This window comes from Culex quinquefasciatus, chromosome 3 (genome assembly GCF_015732765.1).
Source record: "Culex quinquefasciatus strain JHB chromosome 3, VPISU_Cqui_1.0_pri_paternal, whole genome shotgun sequence".
NCBI classification, from domain to species: Eukaryota; Metazoa; Arthropoda; class Insecta; order Diptera; family Culicidae; genus Culex; species Culex quinquefasciatus.
Genome location: NC_051863.1, coordinates 92,025,635 through 92,051,879, shown reverse-complemented (window position 1 = coordinate 92,051,879; position 26,245 = coordinate 92,025,635). Strand labels below are relative to the sequence as shown.

At 39.9% G+C, this 26,245-nt stretch overlaps 2 protein-coding genes and 1 long non-coding RNA gene across 3 annotated transcripts in view; 2 read left to right on the top strand and 1 right to left on the bottom strand.

Annotated features, from left to right (window-relative positions):
- The window catches only part of LOC119769068, a 48,199-nt gene extending 24,387 nt beyond the window's left edge, over nucleotides 1-23,812 (bottom strand). The window contains exons 1-2 of the mRNA XM_038260964.1: nucleotides 23,526-23,812; nucleotides 23,404-23,469 (exon numbers count right to left, since the gene is read on the bottom strand). Coding sequence (XP_038116892.1) covers nucleotides 23,404-23,469; nucleotides 23,526-23,812 — 353 coding nt within the window. The remainder of the gene's footprint in view (nucleotides 1-23,403; nucleotides 23,470-23,525) is intronic.
- On the top strand, nucleotides 11,447-11,914 carry LOC119770377. The gene is made up of 3 exons (XR_005278795.1): nucleotides 11,447-11,482; nucleotides 11,542-11,611; nucleotides 11,671-11,914. It is a non-coding gene; the product is annotated as an uncharacterized LOC119770377 (long non-coding RNA).
- LOC119770372 lies at nucleotides 19,362-19,878 on the top strand. The gene is made up of 2 exons (XM_038265111.1): nucleotides 19,362-19,744; nucleotides 19,803-19,878. The coding sequence occupies exons 1-2, from the start codon at nucleotides 19,426-19,428 to the stop codon at nucleotides 19,814-19,816; spliced, it is 333 nt and encodes a 110-aa protein (XP_038121039.1). The 5' UTR covers nucleotides 19,362-19,425; the 3' UTR covers nucleotides 19,817-19,878.
- Nucleotides 23,813-26,245: the final 2,433 nt, after the last annotated feature.

Sequence of the window (26,245 nt, the reverse complement as noted above, 5' to 3'; positions counted from 1 at the left end):
AAAAAATACAATTTTTCAAGTTATGATCGTTGTTCTACCAGACAGTGCTGGCCATGCATTCTAGACCACCGGAGATCTTCCGGATTGGGCGGGTAGGTCTCCAACCCCGGGGAAACCGGTCATCCATGAACCCTAGGACCACTTTTGGACCGATCTGGCCACTTTGGGACCGGTTCCCGGTACTCCGGTGAAACCCGAAATATGGCAAATTATGAGCATATTATGGACCCAGTCATTGGGGTGTCAAAGTTCATCATTTTCGAATGGTAGGTCATCCATGAACCCCACTTTACGATCTGGCTACTTTGGGACCGGTTCCTGGTTCTCCGGTGAAACCAGGGATATAGCAAATAACGGGATTATTTCAGAACAATTCTGGACCCAGCAATTTGGGTGTCAAAGTTCATAATTTTCAAAATCTAGCTCATCCAGGAACCCCAAAATCATTTTTGACCGATCTGGCCACTTTGGGACCGGTTCTTGAAACTTTTATGCAATTCGAAATATAACTAATGACGCGTTTATTTTATATTAATTTTCGACAAGGCGATATAGGTGCCTAAGTTCATTATTTTTAAAATCAAGCTCATTGATGATCCCCACAATCATTTTTTACCAATCTGGTCCCTTTTTCAAAGCAATTTTTGATCAGGCAATTTGGGTGTAAAAATTCATAATATATAATTTCACATCTACATTGGCTAGTTACTTTTTTCTGAAAGAGCCCCGGAACCGATTCAATAGTTGCCAGATCTGTTCAAAACAAGTTATTGTGATCATGGATGAGCCTGTTCCTGAAAATTATGAACTTTGACAACCATCTTGCCTATGCCTAGTCAAAAATCGTTCTGGAATAATCCCATATTTTCAATATTCCAAGTTTCACCGTAGTTTTCAGAATCGGCCCCTAAGTGACCAGATCGGTAAAAAATATTTGTGGGGATCATAAATAAGCTTGATCTTTAAAATGATGATCATTGATATCCATATTGCCTTGTCCCAAAATGTTCTGAAATAATCCCGTAATTTTTCATATTTCGGATTGCACCGGAGTTACTGAAACCAATCACCAAGTGACCAGATCGATCCAAAAGTAATTTTGGAGTTTTTGGATGCCATTTTGAAAATGATGAACTTTGACACCCAAATTGCTGGGTGCAAAAATTGTTCTGAAATAATTCCGTAATTTTTCATATTCCAGGTTTGGATTAACGGAATCGGTCCTAAAGTGGCCAGATCCGTACAAAGTGGTTTTAGGGTTCATGGATGAGCTAGATTTTGCAAATGATGAACTTTGACACCCACATTGCTGGATCCAAAATTGTTCTGAAATAACCCCGTAATTTGCCATATTCCGGGTTTCACCGGAGTACCAGGAACCGGTTCCAGAGTGGCCAGAGCATGAGCATGAGCATGAGAGACCACCCATGGTTGTCCTTCTCCGTTGCTGAACAGGACCATAATATCCTATCAATACAACCGACCATACGCTTGAACGATCTAATGGTGTTTCCTTATCAACAGCATGTATGAATGCGTTGAAAAGATAAAACATCAAGATCATTAAAACTAGATCTGAATCAAAAAGGTAACAGTCATTGGCCACCAACGGCGCCCGCCATGTCAGTTTGTAGATCTCGGGGATTGGGACGGGAATGTTAGTTAGCACAGGTTGCTACCAAGGGTGGGTTCTATACGATATCCACACCCCACGTGTGCCGGAAAACTACTTCTACTTGGGATTTTGTTAGTGGGTAAGGGTAATGGCCAGGATTCAACATAGAGGATGATGATGCGACCCAATAATCAATAAATTTTGTTTAATAGTGTGATGTATTATGCATTCTCAAGGCAAACAGTCGGAGTTGGCGGATGAGATTATTCCCGGTTATTTGGTGTTGAGTTTAGCCTAAATGATTCAATCTTAGACAGCCGGCTGTGGAAAGATAAAACCAAATAAAATGCGAAAACGCGAAACCGCCCGGACCGAAAAACACACACAATCGAAAACGGCAACGAAAATCCTGCGTGATGACCGCGACGCGCACCGTTCAAATCCTCCAAAGCAACTGTCAAACAATCGCGAAATCACCCGGGTCGAAATACACACACAATCGGGGGGAAAACAAAGACGGAAACGGCAACGAAAATCCTGCGTGATAACCGCGACGCGCACCGTTCAAATCCTCCAAAGCAACTGTCAAACAATCGAGAAATCACCCGGGTCAAAATACACACACAATCGGGGGGAACACAAAGACGGAAACGGCAACGAAAATCCTGCGTGATGACCGCGACGCGCACCGTTCAAATCCTCCAAAGCAACTGTCAAACAATCGCGAAATCACCCGGTCGAAATACACACACAATCGGGGGGAAAACAAAGACGGAAACGGCAGCGAAAATCCTGCGTGATAACCGCGACGTGCACTGTTCAAATCCTCCAAAGCAACTGTCAAACAATCGCGAAATCACCCGGTCGAAATACACACACAATCGGGGGGAAAACAAAGACGGAAACGGCAGCGAAAATCCTGCGTGATAACCGCGACGCGCACTGTTCAAATCCTCCAAAGCAACTCGGTATGAATATGAGGAATATTCTAACATTCCAAAGTATTCAGAAATCCAGAAATCCATGACGCCTGTAGAATATTGGGAACATATATTTTAGGGTGTAATAGTGATTCAACCACTCAAATCTATCTAATTTGAGGTCGCTGAACACGAATATGACACTAAGACTATTCCAAAGTATTCCGAAATCCAGAAATCCATGGTGGCGGCCAATATGGCGCCTGTAGTATATTGGGAATATTTATTTGAGGTTGTAATAGTGATTCAACCACTCAAATCTAACTGATTTGAGGTCGCTGAACACGAATATGACACTTAGAATATCCCAAAGTATTCCGATATCAAGAATTTCAATATGGCGACCAATATGGCACCTGTAGAATATTGGGAAAATTTATTTGAGGTTGTAAAGCCATTCAACCACTCAAATCTTACTTATTTGGGGTCGCTGAACATGAATATGACACTTGGTATATTCCAAAGTATTCTGAAATTCAGAAATCCAAGATGGCGGCCAATATGGCACCTGTAGTATATTGGGAATATTGATTTGAGGTTGTAATAGTAATTCAACATCTTAAATCTAAATATTTTGAAGTCACTGAACACGAATATGACACTAAGAATATCCCAAAGTATTCAGAAATCCAGAAATCTAAGATGGCTGCCAAAATGGCGCCTGTAGTATGTTGGGAATAATTTTTATTTTTTTTCTGGATTTCTGAATACTTTGGGATATTCTTAGTGTCATATTCGTGTTCAGCGACACCAAATTAGTTACATTTGAGTGGTTGAATCACTATTACAACCTCAAATAAATATTCCCAATATACTACAGGTGCCATATTGGCCGCCATCTTGAATTTCTGAATTTCTGAATACTTTGGAACATACCAAGTGTCATATTCATGTTCAGCGATCCCAAATTAGTTAGATTTGAGGGGTTGAATGGCTGCTACACCCTCATATAAATATTCCCAATATACTACAGGCTCCATATTGGCCGCCATCTTGGATTTCTGAATTGCAGAATACTTTGGAATTTACAAAGTGACATATTCGTGTTCAGCGACCCCAAATTAGTTAGATTTGAGGGGTTGAATGGCTATTACACCCTCATATAAATATTCCCAATATACTACAGGCTCCATATTGGCCGCCATCTTGGATTTCTGAATTTCAGAATACTTTGGAATTTACAAAGTGTCATATTCGTGTTCAGCGACCCCAAATTAGTTGGATTTGAGTGGTTGAATGGCTATTACACCCTCAAATAAATATTCCCAATATTTTACAGGCGCCATATTGGCCGCCATATTGAAATTCTTGACATCGGAATACTTTGGGATATTCTTAGCGTCATATTCGTGTTCAGCGACCTCAAATTAGTTACATTTGAGTGGTTGAATCACTATTACAACCTCAAAAAAATATTCCCAATATACTACAGGCGCCATATTGGCCGCAATCTTGGATTTCTGAATTTCATAATACTTTGGAATATACCAAGTGTCATATTCGTGTTCAGCGACCCCAAATTAGTTAGATTTGAGGGGTTGAATGGCTGTTACACCCTCATATAAATATTCCCAATATACTACAGGGTCCCATATTGGCCGCCATCTTTGATTTCTGAATTGCAGAATACTTTGAAATTTACAAAGTGACATATTCGTGTTCAGCGACCCCAAATTAGTTGGATTTGAGTGGTTGAATGGCTATTACTCCCTCAAATAAATATTCCCAATATTTTACAGGCGCCATATTGGCCGCCATATTGAAATTCTTGACATCGGAATACTTTGGGATATCCTTAGTGTCATATTCGTGTTCAGCGACCTCAAATTAGTTATATTTGAGTGGTTGAATCACTATTACACCTTCAAATATATGTTCCCAATATACTACAGGCGCCATATTGGTCGCCATCTTGGATTTCTGGATTTCTGAATACTTTAGAATATTCTAAGCGTCATATTCGTGTTCAGCGACCCCAAATTAGTTACATTTGAGTGGTTGAATCACTATTACAACCTCAACAAAATATTCCCAATATTTTACAGGCGCCATATTGGCCGCCATATTGAAATTCTTGACATCGGAATACTTTGGGATATTCTTAGTGTCATATTCGTGTTCAGCGACCTCAAATTAGTTACATTTGAGTGGTTGAATCACTATTACACCTTCAAATATATGTTCCCAATATACTACAGGCGCCATATTGGTCGCCATCTTTGATTTCTGGATTTCTGAATACTTTAGAATATTCTAAGTGTCCAGGGCCGTAGCCAGGATTTTTGTTCGGGGGGGGCTTGGGTGCAAATATTCAAGGAGTATAAAAATCAGCAAATCATTTATACCATCACTTGGTTTGTGGTATAATTATTGAGATGAATTGTAAAATTTTAATGTAATGTAGGCAAAAAAGTTTTCGAAGATTTTCATATTAAGTTATCAATGTATTTATTGAAGAAACTCGTTCGTCATTTTTTTCTTTATTTTAACAGCTAGTTTGTATTAAAGGAGTAGAGAAAGTGTTTTTTTTTAACATTTTCTTGAATTGTTTAATTGTAATCCAATTTCGTGATAAACGTCGCTAAATTTAAAATATACTTAACTTGAATCAAATTTTTGAAAGCATAATTTTTTTTTAAAGAAATATCGATTTATCTAACCATAAGTATTATGTTTTCTGTATTTTATACTGAGAGAAATTTTAAACCGTTTGGATTTACATTTTCAGCTGTGTGATAATTGTGATGGTTCATCTAACATTTTTCATTTTTTCTAGCACAACATAAAACTCATAACTGGAATATTTGTTTTTCTTAAAATTTTATAAACAAACTTAAACAATGTTTTATTTTAATTGTTCTAAGCTATTGAAGCCATTTCATATTTTGCGAAGCTCCTGGTGCTCTCAAAAATAAATAATTTTAATGAAATACAAAAAAATATAATCGTTAAAATTTCAGCTTCTGAAGTGTCTCCATAGCAACAAAAAAATTACGTCGAATCTCAAGTTTACATCAACTGAGTTTACAGGTGATTCATTTTTTCCGTGTCGAGTAAATTCACATTTTTTTTCTGTGTAGGCCTATAATGTAAAAAAATCAGTGCCTGTGTTTAATTTTAATGTGTTAAAAAATTTAGATAAAATGTATTAAATTAATTTTTAACGCCAAAATATTCACTGGAAGAGTTGTTAATAATGCATATGTAACCATTTTTAAATGCATATGTAACCGTTAAAATTTTCCTCGATTGCATCAAACATTAAAACGAATCATGTTTAACTTTAATATTCCGACTAAACGCCATTTTCAAATTCATTACTCATTGTATTCTGAAAATTGGTCCAGAATTTGAGCAAAAATAAAATTTTAAAACATGACAAAAAAATTTAATCAGATCTCAATTCTAAAGATAATTTTTTAATAAAATTTTAATCTATATACATGTTTAATAATTTAGGATTGTAATCATTTATTAAAATCGATGTTTGTTCAAGCAATATCTTGACTCTAGGAACAAAATCCTGCACATTTTATGGTTTAGAAATTTTATATTTACGAAACCTTGCTAAATTAAAAATAAAGAAAACTTTATGTAAGAATTCATAAATTGATTAGTTTTATCCTGTAAATCTAATCTTAGTCTGCACTTGAATTCAAACATACCAATGTTCGAAGCATCAAAAAAATAAGATTATTAAAACATAATTTATTGAAATGATTGAAAATTATTTTTTGAATATCTTTATTTAAAAATGAAAAAAAAAGTTTTTTTTTATAATTTAAGGATTTTTTTAGTTGTAATTATTTTATTTTTTTTTTGTATTTGATTTTTTTCATTTTTGGAATTTCTGATTTTTTTGGAATTATCATGTGTAATTATTATCTTAATTTTTTGTTTTAAAAGTAAAGAATACTTTATGTAAGAATTCTTAAATCAATTACATTTTTCCTGTAAATCAAATCTTAGTCTGAATTTTGCTACAAGAACTATATTTTACTTTCAAACGAAAATTTTAAAAATGTCCTGTAGTACGGAGACTCTTAAAACTCCATACAAAAAAATCTCAAGGAACGGTCAAGAAAAGGTTTACGAAAAGACTTCTCTTAAGCGGTACGCAGCTGAAAAGGAACAGAAACAAAAGCGTCGTTTGATATTTCTTCGGGAGCAATATGTGTTGATGAGATTTTGATTTGTTTATTTGGATGCGACTGAAAATAACGTTTGAAAATAATGTATTCGCTTAAATAATATTGAAGAATTGCCTCATGAAGCTGACTATCAAAACGCTGAATCTTAAAATGCTGAAATAAGGAAAAGCCATTACAAAAATCACTTAATTTTCTGGTAAATATAAATTAATTTAGGAATACTAGAATTCAAACATAAAAATATTTAAAGCATCCAAAAATTAAGATTGAAAAAACATAATTTATTGGATTTTGAATAACTTAATTTTAAAATGATATTTTTTTTAGTTTAGGATTTTATTAATTTTTCAGTTTTAGATTTTTTAATTTTTGGAATTTCAGATTTTTTGATATTATTCGGTTGAATTGTTATCTTAAATTTTTTATGTTTTTATTATTTTTATTTTTGATTTCTGGCATTTCTTTGTCTTATACCAAAAAAATTTAAATCAAAAATTATGAAAATTTAGACATTTGAAAGTGTAAAATTTTTAAATCTTCAATTAGCCGTTGCGAATATTATTCTGAAGTTTATGTCACTAAACTCTGACCAAAGTTGAGAGGGTTACAAATCAAAACTACAAGCTATGGTTTTATTATTTTAAAAGTGTTCAAAACACACTTTAAATCAGTACAGTTGTTTTGCATCATTAGTTTTCAAAATATCTAGCTGATGGCGAAATCCTTTTTTCGTGAGAAAAAACTTTCCGCGGTTCCGCGACATGTTACAAAAATTCTAAATATTTTTAAACGAGCCCAAACATGTCGTATATGATTATCAAAGCAGGAAAAACATTTCAAATTTGTTTTCCGGACCGACCTGGTCGCTGGTCCTAAAAAGACTTAATCGAAATAAGTTATTTCCATTAAAATTGTGAAGCTATTTTTTTTTAAATATTGTATTTGCTCTCTGTTTTTTGGTCCATTTTGAAAAGGTGGCAACATAAACTTTGGAAAATATTTACAATTGATATTCAGAAATAAGAAATTATAAAAAAATAATAAAGAAATTTTAAAATTTTCAAAATGCAAATTCTAATCTGTAAAATCCAAAACATAGAAATTAAATATTTTAAAAATGAATTATTGATCAGATATTATATAATTTGAAAGTGATGTTTAATTAATTTAATTTCAGAGTTTCTGAATCCAAGCTTAAATTTTTTTAACGTTTTGAATATTTTTATCATTTTATTTCTTCCTTTAAAAATCGCAAGCTCATGCACAAAGTGAAAATTAGTTGATAATAAGTATTCACTTAGTTGATCTTCCGATTTTTGATATATTAAATAAAAATTGGAGATTGTCCACGGTGGAAACTAAAAAATGTGACCAAAAGAAAGCATTTTGGACGAGTGGTTTCGGAAAAAAGGTTTACGAAAAAGTAATAAAAAAATACACACAGATATTTCTCAAGCATTTTTCTCTAAGGTCTTAGATATGTAACTAACCATATTCTTAAAAGCAAAACGATAAAATTAGAATTGTATTTCTGATAATAGTCAAAATTCACTCAAATGTTTTTCATATTAAATGCTTTCGTTTTTGAAAACAAAATCTAAATATTTTTGAGAAATTATGATAAATTTTGAAAAATGTAGAGAAAAAACATGTATTAACAGTTTAAAGGTTTTAATGCAAATAAAGGAGGGCTATTAATTTTACAATCCAAATTCGACTAGCCGAAGCCTCGATTATCCAAAGTTTCGATTATCCGAAGTTCGAAGGACTTCGGATAACCGAATCAGGAACAAATGAAATCGGCATGTTTTATTTGCTTATTTTTAACATCAAATTCGGCATCTGTTTTTTTAATGGTCCAATACACCAAATTTTAGCTTTTTGGGTGTTTTTTAATACCCCTGACGGTTTCAAAAGCACCCAAAAAGCAAAAACTGGAAATTTGGTTTATCAGACCTTTAAAAAAAACGCCAGAAATATTTCTTGACCTCCATTTTGATCGCCACATTGAATCCAAAAATTCTAAATTATTTTATGGTTCTTCAGGGGTCATACTTAAGTTCTACAATCAAAAATAAGACAACAAGATCTAAGGATTTTTGCTGTCCCTATTCAGACTGTAGTCCCGATTCGCCCCAGATGACGGTAATTATTTCTATGTAGCCCCTTAGAGCAGTCCGCTCGGAAATTGCCCAAAAAACCCAAAAAAATAAGGTGTCTTTGGGAAAGTTTTTCCAAATTTAAAGAAGATATTAGTTCTGAAAATTTATAAGAACTGGATAGTTATTGCGCCTTCCATTGGTCAAAAACTGAAACAGTTGCTTTTCTCCATACAATTTGACGATTTTGCCCAAACTTGGTGGTCAGTGGTCAGAAAAAGCTCAAATTTTGGAACTTAGGCTAGTGATGCGTAAATCTTTGATTTCAGGGGATAGCCCCAAGTAAGCCCAGATTTGGACCATCCTAACCAATGTAATGCTAAAACTACAAGATAAATGAGATGTTACTGAATGGAACAATGTTCAAATCTGCAGCTCAATTTTTAAATATCCAAATTTTGGATCCATAATCTACAAAAACTGAGCCCGGCAATGGACAGGCAAATTACTTAGTTTGATCAATCAATTCTTGATTCTCTATCTTACAAATTATTTCTGGGAAGAGAACACACAATCATTGATTTAAGATTTTTTTAAGGTAGTTCAATTTAAAAAAAATGGAAAAAATTTCGGGGGCTGCAGCCCGGAAGCCCCCCCCCTGGCTACGGGCCAGTAAGTGTCATATTCTTGTTCAGCGACCCCAAATTAGTTACATTTGAGTGGTTGAATCACTATTACAACCTCAACAAAATATTCCCAATATTTTACAGGCGCCATATTGGCCGCCATATTGAAATTCTTGACATCGGAATACTTTGGGATATTCTTAGTGTCATATTCGTGTTCAGCGACCTCAAATTAGTTAGATTTGAGTGGTTGAATCACTATTACACCTTCAAATATATGTTCCCAATATACTACAGGCGCCATATTGGTCGCCATCTTGGATTTATGGATTTCTGAATACTTTGGAATATTCTAAGTTCCATATTCGTGTTCAGCGACCCCAAATTAGTTACATTTGAGTGGTTGAATCACTATTACAACCTCAACAAAATATTCCCAATATACTACAGACGCCATATTGGCCGCCATCTTGGATTTCTGGATTTCTGAATACTTTGGGATTTTCTAAATGTCATATTCTTGTTCAGCGACCTCAAATTAGTTAGATTTGAGTGGTTGAATCACTATTACACCCTCAAATATATGTTCCCAATATACTACAGGCGCCATATTGGCCGCCATCTTGGATTTCTGGATTTCTGAATACTTTGGAATATTCTAAGTGTCATATTCGTGTTCAGCGACCCCAAATTAGTTAAATTTGGATGGTTGAATTCAAATTTTAATGCTTTCTTGTTGATTTGGCCATGACGTGTTCCCTAAAACGAGCGCCTAAAAAGAGTTGCTTCGACGAATTTAGTCGGTGTGACTAGCAGGTTAGTCGGATCAAGTTCGTTCTTATTTCAGATGAATCTTGAAATCCTACCGGTTCGAATGCTGCAAGAACGATCAAGATTGGTTGAAATGGGGCCAAATGCGAGCGAGTTGAAATTAGCGAAGCAACGGTTTCGGAGGCTTGGACGGAGGAGTGTTAAAGGAAAATCCGAATCGACCGGGAAAATCGGGGACCGAGGATAAACACTTGTTCACCCCCACTTTGTTTATTTTTCAAAATCTGACAGTGGACACCTTCGTTTTCTTCTTTGTTTTCTTGGTGTTCGTCATCGTATATTTTGGTTTCATAAACATGGCGGCAGTGACAGAGGGCTGATCGATCTCCATTATCACCGTACGGACAGGAGAGGAAACCAGTAGCTGAACAGAGATAGCGCCATTCGTTGCAGCAACTGTGTGAGTACGACCGACGATTGTTTTTGCTGTGACCGTTTTGTCAAACTACCACACAGTAGGTCTATTCCCGTACTTGCAGAACTGCAGAATTTCTGCAGCTTCTGCAGAATTCTGCAGCCAGCATAAGTCACTTTTTTGCAGCACGTTCCCGTACTTTTCAGCTCGCTCTCTTCCCCAGTTAACTCAATCCGAATTCTGAAACGGAATCTAATTAGAATCGTATACAAATTCCGTTTCAAACGCAACAACCGGTTCCGTGTTCGAACCGGTTGTTGCGTTTGAAACGGAATTTGTATACGATTCTAATTAGATTCCGTTTCAGAATTCGGGTTGATTTGACTGGGTCATCTCTCTCTTTTGGAGAAGTTCTGCAAGGAGAGAACCCAGTAAAATCAATCCGAATTCTGAAACGGAATCTAATTAGAATCGTATACAAATTCCGTTTCAAACGCAAAAACCGATTCCGTGTTCGAACCGGTTGTTGCGTTTGAAACGGAATTTGTATACGATTCTAATTAGATTCCGTTTCAGAATTCGGATTGATTTCACTGGGAAGCAGCAAAAAATTTGCCTGGGTAGCGCGTTCCACACCGAAAATCCCGATAACACAGATCTGTGTAAAAAATTACACAGTTTGTTGAACATGTTCTAGCTGTCAAAACTGTGTAGATTTATAACACAGATCTGTGTAAAAAATTACACAGATTTCAGTTCAGCTTCCCTATCAAACCTGGGTAAAAATGTAAAAAGCTAAGATGGCGTCTTTCATGCAGAACTTTGGTAAGTTTTTTTCTCGTGATTATTTATTGTAATATTATTAAAATACTTTTATTTTTTAGATTTTTAACATGCTGATCATCAATTGGACCGTACACCCACAGGGAGCAGATGGATTCATGAGTTTGTTTGGTAATATATTTCAGCAATATTTGCTACGCAATTCTAACCTAATTTAATTTTTACTCAAGGTGTCCCACATATATTCTCACGGAAAGGATTGGCTTGGTCGGAACCTCGATCCACAATCCATAGTTGAACACCAGCAGAGCATCAGCCCGCGCTTACAATTTCCCGGTTCCGGTTCCAGGCTGGATCTTCCAGAGACAGCACGAGTTAACACTGCGTCGCGTCCAAGTGTTCCAGCTTTTTCGATATTTATTGAATATTGATTTATGCATGAAGCTCAATTTATTGATTAATAAATCTTGCATTTTTTAATTTATATTGGCCTGGACATTTTAAATCAACAACTGAATTAAAAATATATTGCAATTTTTTACCCAGATTCTGTGTAATATATTACCCAGATCTGTGTAAAATTTTACACAGATTGCTGTTTCAAAATTACACAGATTTGACAGACAACGATTGTACACAGATCTGTGTACAAGGCTTCAACACAGATTCTGTGTATTCCAGGTTTTGGGCGATCTGTGTCAAATTTTACACAGATCTGTGTTATTTGGATTTTGCGTGCAGTACTTTTCTGCAATATTGTACACAGTTGAGTGGATTTACTCAAATTGGGTATTAAAGTTTTTAATTATTTCAAAACAATAAAATAAAGGGATTGAGAAAAATAGTAATTGAAAGGAGTTTACCTCTAGAACGGGGGCATTATTTTTATTCAACTCAACATTTTATTTAAAAGATCAAGCATGTACCATTTATTAGGTTACAAGAAATTATTTATGCTTAGGTAGAAATTATACATTGGAAATTATTCAAAACTTTTACATTAGGTAAAAAAAATATTAGTAAAAGTTGCATGTACGTACGTTTTTTGCGATTTTTTTTTTTGCGGTGCTGTACATTGGAATTTCATAATAATTCAAAACATTTTTGAACAAGCCCAAACATGCTAAATATGATTATCAATGCAGAAAATGCATTTTAGTTTGTTTTCAGTTGATTAGCATTCTATTTTCATGGAAATTTTGAGGATTTTTGGAAAAATATTTTTTTTGCCCCTTGTTTTTTCAGACCAATTTTGAAGGGGGGAGGCCTTAAATATATAAAAATGTTTAAAATATAAAAAATCATAATTTTAAAAATTCAAAATAAAAAAATAATGGGTTTCAACTTAAAAGTTCCTGAACATAAAAATCTTATATTTTAAAATTCTAATAAAAAACAAAAGTTTGAATATTTCTGAGTTCAGAACACCAAAAATTCAAAAGCTACAGTTAAAAATATTTAAAGATACTAAAAACTGTCAAAAATAAGTAAAGTTTTAAAATTCTGTGAATCAAAAATTTTAAAATTCAATTTTTTTTTAAATATAAACAGTTAGTACTCTATTTTCCGAAGAACTTATCAAAATTTCCAACCTCTAATCTGAGCTTCTAACCTAAAATATGACTCAAAAAAAAGTACTTTTTATGATTCAAGATGGCGGCATTTAAGAATTTAAATTTCTTAAAATAGAAGAATTCGACAAAAATACATCAATTTTTTACGAATTGGTAGAACCGTTAAAAGTACAATTTATTATTTGCCAATTAAATTGACCTATTATTTTAACACACATAAACAATTGAAGATCAAAAATTATTCCTAAACAAATATTTATTTGAAATTATAAAACACAAAAGAAATGTGTCTTTTAAAAGTTTTTAAAACAATTTGTTTTTATAATACAATTTTTTGGTTGAGGTATTAGCCGTGCTGTAATACTGACTTTAGTTATTTTTTTTTTGTCAGGTTAAAATATTAACACTAAAAAAATCGCTATATCATTTACATTAATGAACTAAGCCTGAAATCTTTCTCAATAAAAACAGACATTAAAAAAAACTACGCCAAAAATCCATGAATTCAAAATTTACAAACGTCCCTTCAAAAAGACTACTTCAATTTAGTAATAATAAAACATAAAATGTATTGCAACCAAGATTGCAACTAGTAATAAAATGCATGATTTCACCCAACTTGTAAACTTTATGTAAGCGTGTGCTCAACATCCATCACACCAAATTGCAGTAACTTTTTGACAAGAAAGAGAAGAGAGAGCTTGCAGAAAAGTACGGGAACGGTTTTGCTGCACTTCTACCTCTCTCACTGTAGAAGTTCTACCTGAGAGAAAAGTTACTTTTGTTGCAGAAAAGTACGGGAACGCTCTGCTACCGTTTTTGTGCAGAATTGCAGAATTCTGCAGTACGGGAATAGACCTAGTAAGCGGCACACGATCGCTTTCTCCGGGAACAGCGCCATCTGTACTCTCGGACCAAGAGCAGCCCAATTAACCCTCGTGCGTACAGCTACTTTTCCACAATGTCTAACCTGTGTGTGAAATGTGCTAACGCGATCAAAGGGGAATCGGTTCGCTGTGAAGGATTTTGCTCGTGCGAGGTATGTCTGCGGTGCTCTGGAATGAGCGCTGCCATGCTGACATCGATGCAGGCCAATGCACACTGCATTTGGATTTGCACGGCCTGCAAAACATACTCGCAAAGGCCCGTTTCTCCAACGCAATGGTCTCCGCAGACAGAGCCAACAACGCCATCGTTGAGTCTCTTAAGACGGAGATCAAAGACGGTATTCGTACAGAATTTCAGGAGAATTTCAAAAAATTAACCGCAGCACCGAACGCAGGACAGAAACAGTTTTTGGGCCTTGCGCCAGGAAAACGGCAACGAGATGAAAACGATCAAAGCAGCGAAATCTCTGCGAAGCGCGTAGTTCCTTACACGCAGGGTGCAACAGAGTTCAATGAGAATGAAGCTGCAATGTTCTCATCGTCGTCCACCATGGAATCAACAGAACCGCTGTTTTGGCTGTACATGAGGGGATTCCGCCCAGACGTCACCGAAGAGACAGTCTCGCAGTGGGTCCAGCAAAAGCTCGAAACCGACGCCGTCAAAGTCCGGAAGTTAGTACCCAGGAGAAGGGACATCAGGGAGCTGAGTTTTGTCTCTTTCAGGGTAGGCATGCCGATTGCTCTCAAGGACAGAGCGCTTTGTAGTGATACTTGGCCACGTGTGGTTAAGTGTCGGGAGTTTGAAGACAGGTCGCAACAGGGGTTTGACCCCGCTATCCAATAGTCGCAGGAAACTCAGAATGCCCCTGTCAACCCGTCTCCTCCCCAACTCATCAATCCGGCTCTCTCCGAAGAACCTCAGCTGAACCCAGCGGCTCCGCCCGGCGATTCTCAACTGAAGATTCCCGTCACATCGCCTCCCCGCGACTTGACGCAGCCCATGTCTGTGCAGTCGATGGGGAATCCACGATGATCACCGAAGATCCTGAACCGAACGTACCGTTACCAGACGCCACAACCACCCCTCTCCCAGATGTTGGTCCTTTCACGCTGTACTACCAGAATGTACGTGGGCTGCGAACTAAGACAAACACCCTCCAGAAAGCGCTTAGCTCATGCGATTACGATGTGATCGCCTTCACAGAAACCTGGCTTTGTGACGACATTTTAGACTCTGAGCTATCTCTTGACTACAGTTTCTACCGTAAAGACCGTAACCAAAACACGAGCGACTTGCAACGTGGGGCGGCGTGCTGATTGCCATAAAAACTCGGACCTCATACACTGCAAACCTGTTGTTATACTCGACTGTGAAACCCTGGAACAAGTCGTTGTACGAGTTACCCTACCACTCACTCAATCTACATTTGCTGCACCTACATTCGGCCAGGATCTTCGCCTGACGTATATCGAAAGCACTCGGCTTCCGTCCAGAAAATCTGTGATATGGTGAGTAGTTCGGATACCATCGTAGTTGTAGGCGATTACAATCTGCCTCACCTCAACTGGTCTTTCGATTCGGACATCAACGGATACCTGCCAACAAACGCATCTGCTGAGCAAGAAATTGCTTTCGTAGAGTCTATGCTTGCAACTGGGATACAGCAAATCTTCAACCTGCCGAACTGCAACCGAAGACTTCTGGACCTGCTGTGACACCTGTACCAGAATCTACCGAAAGCTTAACATACGACTTCACTCGTTATGACTTTGAAGCGGTTAACATCGCACTTTCACAAATTAACTGGACTGGCATACTTGCTCACTGCTCCGGTTCCAGAGTGGCCAGATTGTGCCAAAAAGAGGTTTTGGGGTTCATGGATGTCCTATCATTTGAAAATGATGAACTTTGGCCCCCAAATGGCTGGGTCCATAATAATCACATAATTTGCCATATTCTGGGTTTCACCGGAGTGCCGGGAACAGGTTCCAAAGTGGTCAGATCGGTCCAAAAGAGGTTTTGGGGTTCATGGATGTCCTACATTTTGAAAATGATGAACTTTGACCCCCAAATGGCTGGGTCCATAATAATCACATAATTTGCCATATTCCGGGTTTCACCGGAGTACTAGGAACCGGTTCCAAAGTGGTCAGATCGGTCCAAAAGAGGTTTTGGGGTTCATGGATGTCCTATCTTTTGAAAATGATGAACTTTGACTCCCAAATGGCTGGGTCCATAATAATCACATAATTTGCCATGTTCCTGGTTTCACCGGAGTTCCGGGAACAGGTTCCAAAGTGGTCAGATCGGTCCAAAAGAGGTTTTGGGGTTCATGGATGTCCTATATTATGAAAATGATAAACTTTGACTCCCAAATGGCTGAATCCATAATAATCACATAATTTGCCATATTCCGGGTTTCACCGGAGTACTAGGAACCGGTTCCAAAGTGGTCAGATCGGTCCAAAAGAGGTTTTGGGGTTCATGGATGTCCTATCTTTTGAAAATGATGAACTTTGACTCCCAAATGGCTGGGTCCATAATAATCACATAATTTGCCATATTCTTGGTTTCACCGGAGTTCCGGGAACAGGTTCCAAAGTGGCCAGATCGGTCCAAAAAAGGTTTTGGGGTTCATGGATGACCAACCTTTTGAAAATAATTACAAGCTTACTCCCATGCTTTTTCATCCAAAGCGCTTAGAAATCATAACCATTTGTTTGGCTGGCCACACCACATGCGCAAAACATTTAAAAAAAAATATACTATACAATATACTACATCATAATCTATCAAAAGAAACAAAAACGAAAAAAAAAATATTAATTTATCACCAAACTTCTCTCACCGCGCAACATCAGTAAAGTCACGCATGGCTTGAACAACAACACTCCTGCTGACCAGCGAGGTGCGCTGCCGGCGGGCGGCTGTGAACGCGCGTTGGAGGCAGGCCATGAGATGCGCGCACACACAAACAAACAAACACCAAAAATGATGCAAATTTTCAAAAGTTTGCATTTGTCTAAGAGAGTTTCTCAAAACCTATTCATCCTAGAGATTTGGTCCCAAAGAACAAAATGTAGAGGATGAGTTGCTCGAATTTCGTATGTCGAAAAAAAGGTACCTTTTCTAACAACTATTAGGAGATATTTTGAGTCAAAGTTGTCAAAGAGAGTTTCCCGGCATTACAAAAAAAATTTAAAAACTTTTTTAGTGCAAAATGTTCAGCAAAGAGTACTTGAATTTTGCATGTAATAAGATTTGAGAAAAAACCTTACCATGTTCGAAAATCCCCCACATTTACTTGCACCTTAACTGACGGAAATCAACGACTAATCTCCATTTCTTAGAACCATCACTTGATTTTTTGGGCACCAATAAAATTGGTGAATTATAATTCGATACAGATGGTTCAATAATTTTGTCATTTATCATTTTTTTAACTTGTTCCTCAATTACGGGTTTTTGTGAATGTATAGTTTTATAATTAGGGATATATACTGGACTAGGGTCAGTGAGGTTAATTTTTTGTTCATAGAAATTATTTGTGGTTAGTTTTTCGTCGGGTAAGCAGAAAATATCCGAAAATTTTGTGATTAATTGTTTTAAAGGGTCGTGTGTATAGTTTGGAATTTCATCAAAATTTATTTTTTCAATTATGTCTTCAACTCTGTTTTGGTTGTTTAGGATCAATAATTCAAAATTCCTTAATGGTTCAATTTTCGGTTTAAATTTCTTCAGTAAAATTGGTGAATTCGTTGTATTTATTAATTTCACACAACTTGTGTTAGGGATATTATTGTGTTTCCGCAGAATAATCCTCGTTGGATTTCCTCAGAAAACACAACAGAATCCTCATCGACACTAAGTTGTGGAATTCTTCTAATTATTTCGCACCTGGGCGGTACTACTATTGAGTTATTTAAATTATCCTCAATTGGTACCTCAACGGTGTTCTCTTGAAAATTAAATGTCAATAACCAATTTTCATAGTTAATTGAACATTTGTATTTAATAAAGAAATCGCGTCCTAGGAGTCCATCTGTTATTATGGGAAAATCGCTAGGGACGACTTGGAACATATGACTGACGATCAATCCATTATCAAATTTCAATTGAGTTTCAGTTTCGGCCAATGTACGTATTGATCCATCTGTAACTCCTGTTAAATTGTACTGCTTTGCGGTATTTACTTTTTGCTCGGGTTTCAATTTACCGGCTTTAAATATTGAAATATCAGCACCTGTGTCAATTATAAAACTGCATTTTGAGTTGGCCATGCCTGCAGTGATAAATACAAAATTCGCTGAGGCATTGTTTACGGAAAAAATGAACTTTGCGTCTAGTCTAAAAAATGTTGGTTTTCTCTGTTTAACCCGGTTTGGTTGTTATTAACGTTCTGAGTTTGAACGTTTTGTTGATTGTTGGGATCAGTATTTAGTTGAAAAATTTGGTGAGGGTTTCTGTTATTCCCATGACCATTACCTCTATTTGACTGATTATTGTTATTTCTATTATTATATTGTTATTATTATAATTATTGTTATTGTTATAATTATTGTTATTATTTCGATTGTTGTTTCTGTTATTGTTACGATTGCGATTATTATTGTTATGGTTACGATTATTATTGTTATAATTATTATTATAATTATTGTTATAATTGCCATGATAACGGTTGTTACCATTACGATTACGGTAATTATTACCGTTTGTGTTATTATTGTTACCATTATTGTTGCGGTAATTTTTATTTGATTTAGATTGTTGGAATAATAGTATTTCGGCAGGAGTATCAATTGATTCTTCCAATGCAATGTTAATTGCATCAGAAAGCTTCAATATTTTTCCAGCTCCGGCACTGGCTTTTATAATGGTTTTCGCTTTATTTTTTAAACCATTCGCCAGTGCCTTTATGCCAGCTTTAGCTGGCATATTTATTTGCAGTATCACCGGGCATATCGTCATCACGATACGCTTGCTCGAGAGCCAACGTGTGTTTCTCGATTTCCCCGAGTGAATGTTTTTATATCGCCAGTTTGTTTAGTGGCGTTTAACGTTACCAGGGCAGCTTCTGGGCTGGTTTTTATTTTGCACCCACTCAGTGCTGCCATAATTGTATCTATAGTTGTTGCATTGTCAATTTCTGGCACGAACTGACGCGCTCTACCAGAAAGTCTGGACACAATAGATTGCAGGGTAGCTGCTTTATTTGCCTCCGTTACCAGAGGTTTAATGGTCTTGAGTGCATCTAATGTGCACTCAAGTTTGCTCGACTACCCGTCGTAAGGAGCGACAAGGGAGGAGACCAATTTTATCATATCCAATGCAGAAGTCATAGTAATAAAGTCTTCGATTTTTTGAAAAGTGTTTCTTTTGTATTTTCTTAAGATTATAATTATTTTGACTATTGTTTTAAACAATAGTCTTTTTGTTTTAGAAGTTTTCAAACGTAAATTTATAATCAAGTCCGTTTGTGTTTTGATTAAGTTTCAGGGGAAAAATGTCAGCGACGCATTTTCGATGTCGCGGCCACAATTCTTTGGCTTCGACACGCATCTTCCAGTGGAGGATTGGGGAAACGGATACATCGGCGGTACGCCGGATGATTTGGAGTACGACGCTTTGAACGACTCGGGGGATTTGGTCCGGTTTGAGCAGAGGAAGGCGAGGTTGCAGCTGGATCTGAGCGTGTGGATGATGCCAAGCATGCCGAGAAAGCCGAGGCTGCAGCATCTGGTGCCACGTCCGGCGATGCAGCAGCTTCATTCGCAGAGTTCGTTGATGGCGACGATGCAACAGCAGCAGCAACAGCACCATCAGAGGATAGGCGGGGGGACAAGTAAGAAGGGAATTTTTGAACGATGGGAGATTTTTGATTAATTTTATCTTTGTTTTAGATGGTTCGATCTGAATACGAACAAACAGACGGCGCAGCATTCGATGCCCCGCCGCCGGAAGTTCCCAACAGTTTCCCAATTTCTTCATCTAGGGATGGGAGAGCTACTCGAATTCTAACCAGCAGCACAGGAGGATCAGCAAAATCATCCACTGTTATCATTATCGGCAGCAGGGTCAGAATCGAAATCCGCAGCAGCAAAAAACCGCAAATTGCCAACACCATCATAGCAAGTGAATCGCTCCGGGGAGTACGACGGGACAGCGGGACAACGATGGCTGCTGGGGATTTACAGCTTACTACAAACAACGATTTCTTTTTTTGCGAAAAAAAAACTGCAGTTGAAAATTGAATTTATTTTGCAATTTGTCATTATTTAACAAATACAAGTAATTTAGACTTTAGTTTATATTTCAAAGCACAATTTCACAATTTTATTATTAGCACTCCAGCATACTATCGACTGTTTATCTGTTGAAGGGAAGATTCTGGGACAGCGGAGTGATGTAATGCTTGTACATTTTATTTGGGATCGGAACCAGGAACGCGACCGTATTTCCGGAACTGTCCGGGCGCATGCCATCTAGTCGGTTTAACCGTGTAGGAACAGTCACCCATCACCTCCACCTCCGTTGGCCGGAGGCTCCTGCCAACGGTCGTTCTCCGACTGACGGTTATCACGAAAATCTCTCGAGGGTCATTGATCCAGTTACTGGTGGTGGTGCTGCTGCGGAACATCATCGTTAAACTGATCACCAGGTTCGCCAACGGCAAGGGTGCCACCACCATTTCCCGGAAACTTATGGGGTGGCAATTGATCCTGAAACGAGTTTCAATTTTGTACACAAAAAAGGAGGTTAACCTGCCGGATTGTGCTATGTTTCAGTTGGTTAGTCAGAAGTTGGTGACACAATCACCTGTTGCAACCAAACGCTCACCTGGGAAGATAGCTCCTGCTTCAGTGCTGATCTGAGTGTCCACCACCGCCATCGCCGTCGTGATTGTTGTCAAAAAAAAAATCAAACCATCCACATTAACGACCCCCGGGTCTTTTGTGGTCTCTATTGCAAGTTACTGCTCGAACCTAGGAGTCCGAAGGCTTGAATGGGGAGAGCACCCAAACCTCTTTCTACTCCAAGGAACCTTCCACCCCAGTGTTTGAACTGACGACCTTCGGATTGCGAGTCCAACCGCCGCCAGCGATTCCACCGGAGCAGGCTTGGTTTGGTGTGTTGTTTGTACTTATGGCATGGAGACGACTCCTACACCTGGAATGACTTAACGGCCTAACAACAACTAAGGCCGGGACCGACGTTTTACTTCCTCATCCGATGGAAGGTTGGAGCAGATGGGAATCGAACCCAGAATCATCCGCTTACAAAGCGGACAGCGTAACCATTCGGCCACGCACTGCTCCGTGATTGTTGTAGCCACCACCTTGTTTATTCTTGCGATCGATGAACCGGCTACCGGTCGCCGCTTCAACTATTGAAGTAATCTCCGCCGCCGGAATGTCCACCGGAGTGATCTCCGCCATAATCGTAGACCGACTATTCGACGACAAAAAAAATACTCCAAAAACAACAATCGTGCGCAATGTCGAACTGTCAAATCAATGTGGTGTTAAAAGAGGTGGCGATGTTTTGATCGTAAACAATCATTAATTTTTCGTTAATTTGTTAATTTCGGCAGTTAATTAATTAATTAATTTAATTTTTTACTATTGTCGCGCCCCTCGCTTCGTGGAATCAGTGGCATCACAACCTGGAAGGATCGGTGCCAACATTCGCCGGGTCGATGGACCATTTCGTCGGCAGGTCAACGGCCTGAATACTGCAGTCATAAACGAGTTCCTGACTGTCGGACTCCTGTATCGCGGCGATGATGATAGACAGTTCAGCGGCTAGGAGCTGCACGCGATAGAACTGGGATCAAGGACGTTCTCACAACCGACGCTCCCCGTCCGGATGATTACCGATGTTGAGTCCGTGTAGAAACACCGCGTAAGGATATGCGTCCGCTAAAGCGCGCTCCCTTTACGGTTGTTTGTTTTTTTTTTTGATCTGGCTGCATCTGGGTGCTGCTACTGCTGCTGTTGTTGGTGACCTCATTCGATTCCAACTCGTTGCTCGTTGCGATCGCGTCTTAGTAGATGATCGCCAAGATGATTCCACCGGTTTGGTCCTGGATGGCCTGATGGTGGGTCATCAGTCCTCTCGTTGTTGACATGAGTACATGCCCGGTAATGGTTGGGAGAATTCTGCTACTTTTCAGGAAATCCACAATTTTAATTTTTTTTATAGGCGTTGGCTTCACCATCACTATTTTTTGTACTTCACTATTTATTATTATTTCACCGTTGGCAGCATTTTTTGCTAGTTTTTCCGCTATTAAACAACTTGTTGGTTGTTGTCCAACTGTATTGGTTTCTTTGATTTTAGCGTTGATTGAAGTTTCCGTAAATCGTTTGTTAGATTGTTTTTCGTCATTTTCTGCGCGCACTTTCTATAACACTTTTCACTGGGGGTCACCGGAGTTCTGAGCACTTTTTGATGTTTTTTTTTTTGATCGAAACTTATTGTTCTTTCTTAATCACCACTTCACTTTTGCGTTACGATGCTTGAGAGCGATACTACTCTTCGTAGTCTGTCCTCTGTTCTCATCTGTTCGAACTTAATTATGGCACGATATAGCACATATGCGAGCGTAATAAAAATTACTGCTACAGCTGCATATGCTAACACCGTTGTCGCGCTCGCACTTTTTCCAAGTGAGCTGTTTGCAGCACATTCGCGTTTATGATGCGTATTGTCTCCTCATGCAATAAGGGCGGCTTTGGTGTACTTTGTTCAGTACCCATCGTTAACTTAAAATGTTATTTTTTTTCACACTTTCACAAATCAAACTGTGCTAACTTGGTCACTTAGCTCGGTCACTGTTCGGTGCACTAACGCGGCACGAAATATTTTCCAGTGTGGTGGCATTTCGGGTCACTACGGCGTGCTGTCAAAACTTTGACGCGAAGCCGCTGTCACGGTCGCCATATAATATCTCAAACGTTCGGCACTACGAGGCGTAAGAACCGCGGGGAAACCTGCAGGGACTTTCTTTGCATTAAGAGCTATCCAAGGTGTGGTAGACTGCGAGGAGCAGTAACCAGCTCGGAGCTCGAAATAAAGTAGACAAGTCGCCTTGATGTTCCAGCCGAAAAGACTCATTTTTGTTTATTTGAACTCGGGTATTTATACTAGTCAAATTTGTTGCATCACATGTAATTTGAGTGGTGACACTTACGTGCTACAGTATAGACTTCTGGAGTTGGCTTGTACTGGGTTGAATCCTTGCGCTGGCTCAGCAGGAGTCAGCGTCCCGGCCAATTGTCGATGAACCGAAATATGGTTCGAAAAAGGCTATACACAAGCATCAGCAATTATGCTTGCGCCAAGTGGTTCTAACTGTGTGTGGGCTCTACAGCCAGGCAGGGTTTGTGTTTTGAAAGACAAAACCTGGTCTTGTTGTGCGAGGTCCGGGCATGGTAATAAAAATGGAAATTAAGTGTGAATGGGTATGTTGGGAATGCAGTGGTGTTCAGACTATTACACTTGGCGTCACGAGCTTGGTGAGGTGAACCAGACACTTTTGGGACGCTCGCTGGACGGCTTGCCAATCTGGGAAATGCGTCAACTAAATGGTGTGCCTATTGTCCGCCTCGACCACGACTTACCGGTAGTTTCGTTCGGGCTTTGCGGCGTATCGTGCCGTCCTGTCCGGCCTCGTGCCCCTTACGTAAATTACCGTTTCCGAGCGCTGATTTATCCGGCTCGGCGAGCTGCTGATGTCGGCTGGCGAGACGCGATCGAGCGAGGCTCCGCTCTCGATGGGTGTATGCAGGCGACTGTTCGATCGTACGACGTGGCACGGTCGTGCTGGTTGGATTTCCTTTTGTTGAGTTGTCGGAAATATTGGCAAGCGTGCAGCCGACTGCAGGGAAATCTCAGGCTCTTCGCGCATTCTCAAGCGAGTCTTGGGCTTCTCACTATTACGTAGCTAAACTAGTGTAACCTGAACTTAACATCTTACGGCGACTATGGGCAAAAACTACATTTTAGGCATAAATTTATCTTAAACGCAACACCACGTCGGGCAGGAAGTTCCGACGGGTGGATCCGATATCCACGCCGTGAGAAGGAACGGGAAGTGGTCCCATTGGCCACGAAGAAGCCCTGCGTCTGTGTGGTGAGCCAACAGAGCAGCGTGCTGAAGAAACCGGCGGTAGCGGTCCCATCGGCCACACCGTACCCGAAGAAAAGTGAGCGCGAGGCGCAGAAAACCCGAACAGAAAGTGACAACAGTGAACTGCTGCAAGACGCAGCAGAAAGTGTGGCGCAGACTGCAAGACGGAGAAGAAGAGTGCTGGTGAGCCGGCAGCTCGGAAGAAAAGTGATCCAGTTTGCCCAGCTGGAAAAAATAAAAAGAGCCAGGGCGGCAAAACGCTGCCGCTGACGTGTCATCCAGAGCACGGCAACAGCGGAGCAACAGATTCCTGCGCGAATCCAGAGCAGATCCCGACAAGATGGAGCTGAAATCAGCGCGTTCCTTGGCCATCAAGCGAAACTTCATCAAGGGGAAGATTTCGCGGGTCGTGGGCAGGCTGACGGCGTTCGAGGAGAACCACCAGCTGCCTTCGTTTGCCCAGAACCAGGTCTTCGTGTGGAACGTCGAGAAGTACTACGGCGAGTTCAACGAAGTTTGCGACGAGTTCAAGGTGAGTGACGCCGATGCTGGTGAACGCTTCAACCACGACATCGAGTGGGCCAGCGTGGTGAGTCTGGTTCAGGAAGCCAACCTGCGGATTGTGGCCCTGAACAACGCACTGCTGTCTCAGCCCGTGCAAGCCGCTGTTCCCGAGCAACTGCAACAACCGGTCTCGAAGGAAGAGGCCAACCAAACTACGCTTCCCACGACCGAGGCTCGTGGCGAAGCGATTGTTCCGTAGCCAGCGGTGTTCCGGAAGCTGTGAACGCCGAGAGAAGCAAGACCGATCATCGAGACGCAGGTGCACCTGACACCAAGGTAGGTGCCCAATTTGAGCCTTGTTTCAGTCCGTCCGTTTCGGACTGCGAGCGTAGCGAGCCGTTGTGCACGCTGTGCAACGGTTGCCGCTCGGACACCGACTGCTTCCCGGTCCGTAGAGATCCGGTCGAGCAGTGTCAAACTCTTGAAAGGTCGAACCCCGATCTGAGCAGCCGGAAGAGGTTGCCCAGAGAGTCTCACGAGACTGAGACACACCCCGCAGCGCACGAGATGCTGCCACTCGAGGAACCTGCAGTGGTTCCGCACGAGTCCTCGTCAGATGACCGAGGTAGTGCCGAGACAAAACCCGGCCTGTGCAGCCCCCAGTGGTTGCCAGGAGATTCTCGCGAGCCCGAGAATCGACAAGAAGAGTCGTCCGAGGAACCGGCAGTGGTTCCGCATGAGTCCTCGACAGCAGAACGAGGTAGTGCCGTGTCGGGCGACCCAGAAGCTGTCCGCAAGCTGGAGCCAGCTGAGCACATCGACGTTGTGCCAGACGTTGACACGTGTCAAGCAGTGAAGGGAGGTGCATTGCTGCCAACCGAGCCTGACGTAGCGGACAACAAGAAAGGTGCACATCCCAGATGCACCGAACCAGCAAGATCCAGCGTCCAAGTGGTTTGGACCACGAAACAAAACGAGATGAAGACCAACAAGAACCCCGACATCTACGGCGACAAGCGAACGTGTACGAGCCACGAGAGTGCGACGTACCTGTACAGCCAACGGACCGAGTTGTACGACAGATGCTGCGGTGACAGCATCGCACAGTCAGCAGGAGCCGACTGTGCAGACGAATCCGGAAGGGCTGTGGAGAAGTTGCGCGATACTGCAATCTTCAGCAGCACCAGCCAGAGACCCCGATTGGTCTGGGACCCAGGCGTGGAGTTGAACGCAGCGCATCGCTCCACACAACCGTAGACGACCACCACCATGCCAGCAAGTGCAAAGGAGTTGCTTGCTCGTCTGGACGCTATGGACCTGGAACCGCCAGCGATCGACGGAGTCTCCCAGTAAGAACGACCGACACCGATCTAGCGTGTTGGTGAACCTGATGCCGTGACGCCTCAACCCGGGGGGAGAATGTTCGGCACGACGCCGAATGTTTTGGGCAACTGTCACCCAGTGTGCGCGAGTCAGCGACGGCGCTGCCAACGTGACAGCGTGAAACGACACAACGACGAAAACGGCGCGAAGCAGAAGAGCGCGAAAACGAACGAGCGGAGAGGGAGGAGACAGATTTTTCACTCCGTTTCCAAACGCGAACGAGACACGTCGCGCCGTGTAAATAAAAATCGGAAATTTAAGAGTTTTTAAGTAAAGGTGAAAAAACAAGTCCTAGTGTTTTTATCACTCCAGAACCGTAATACA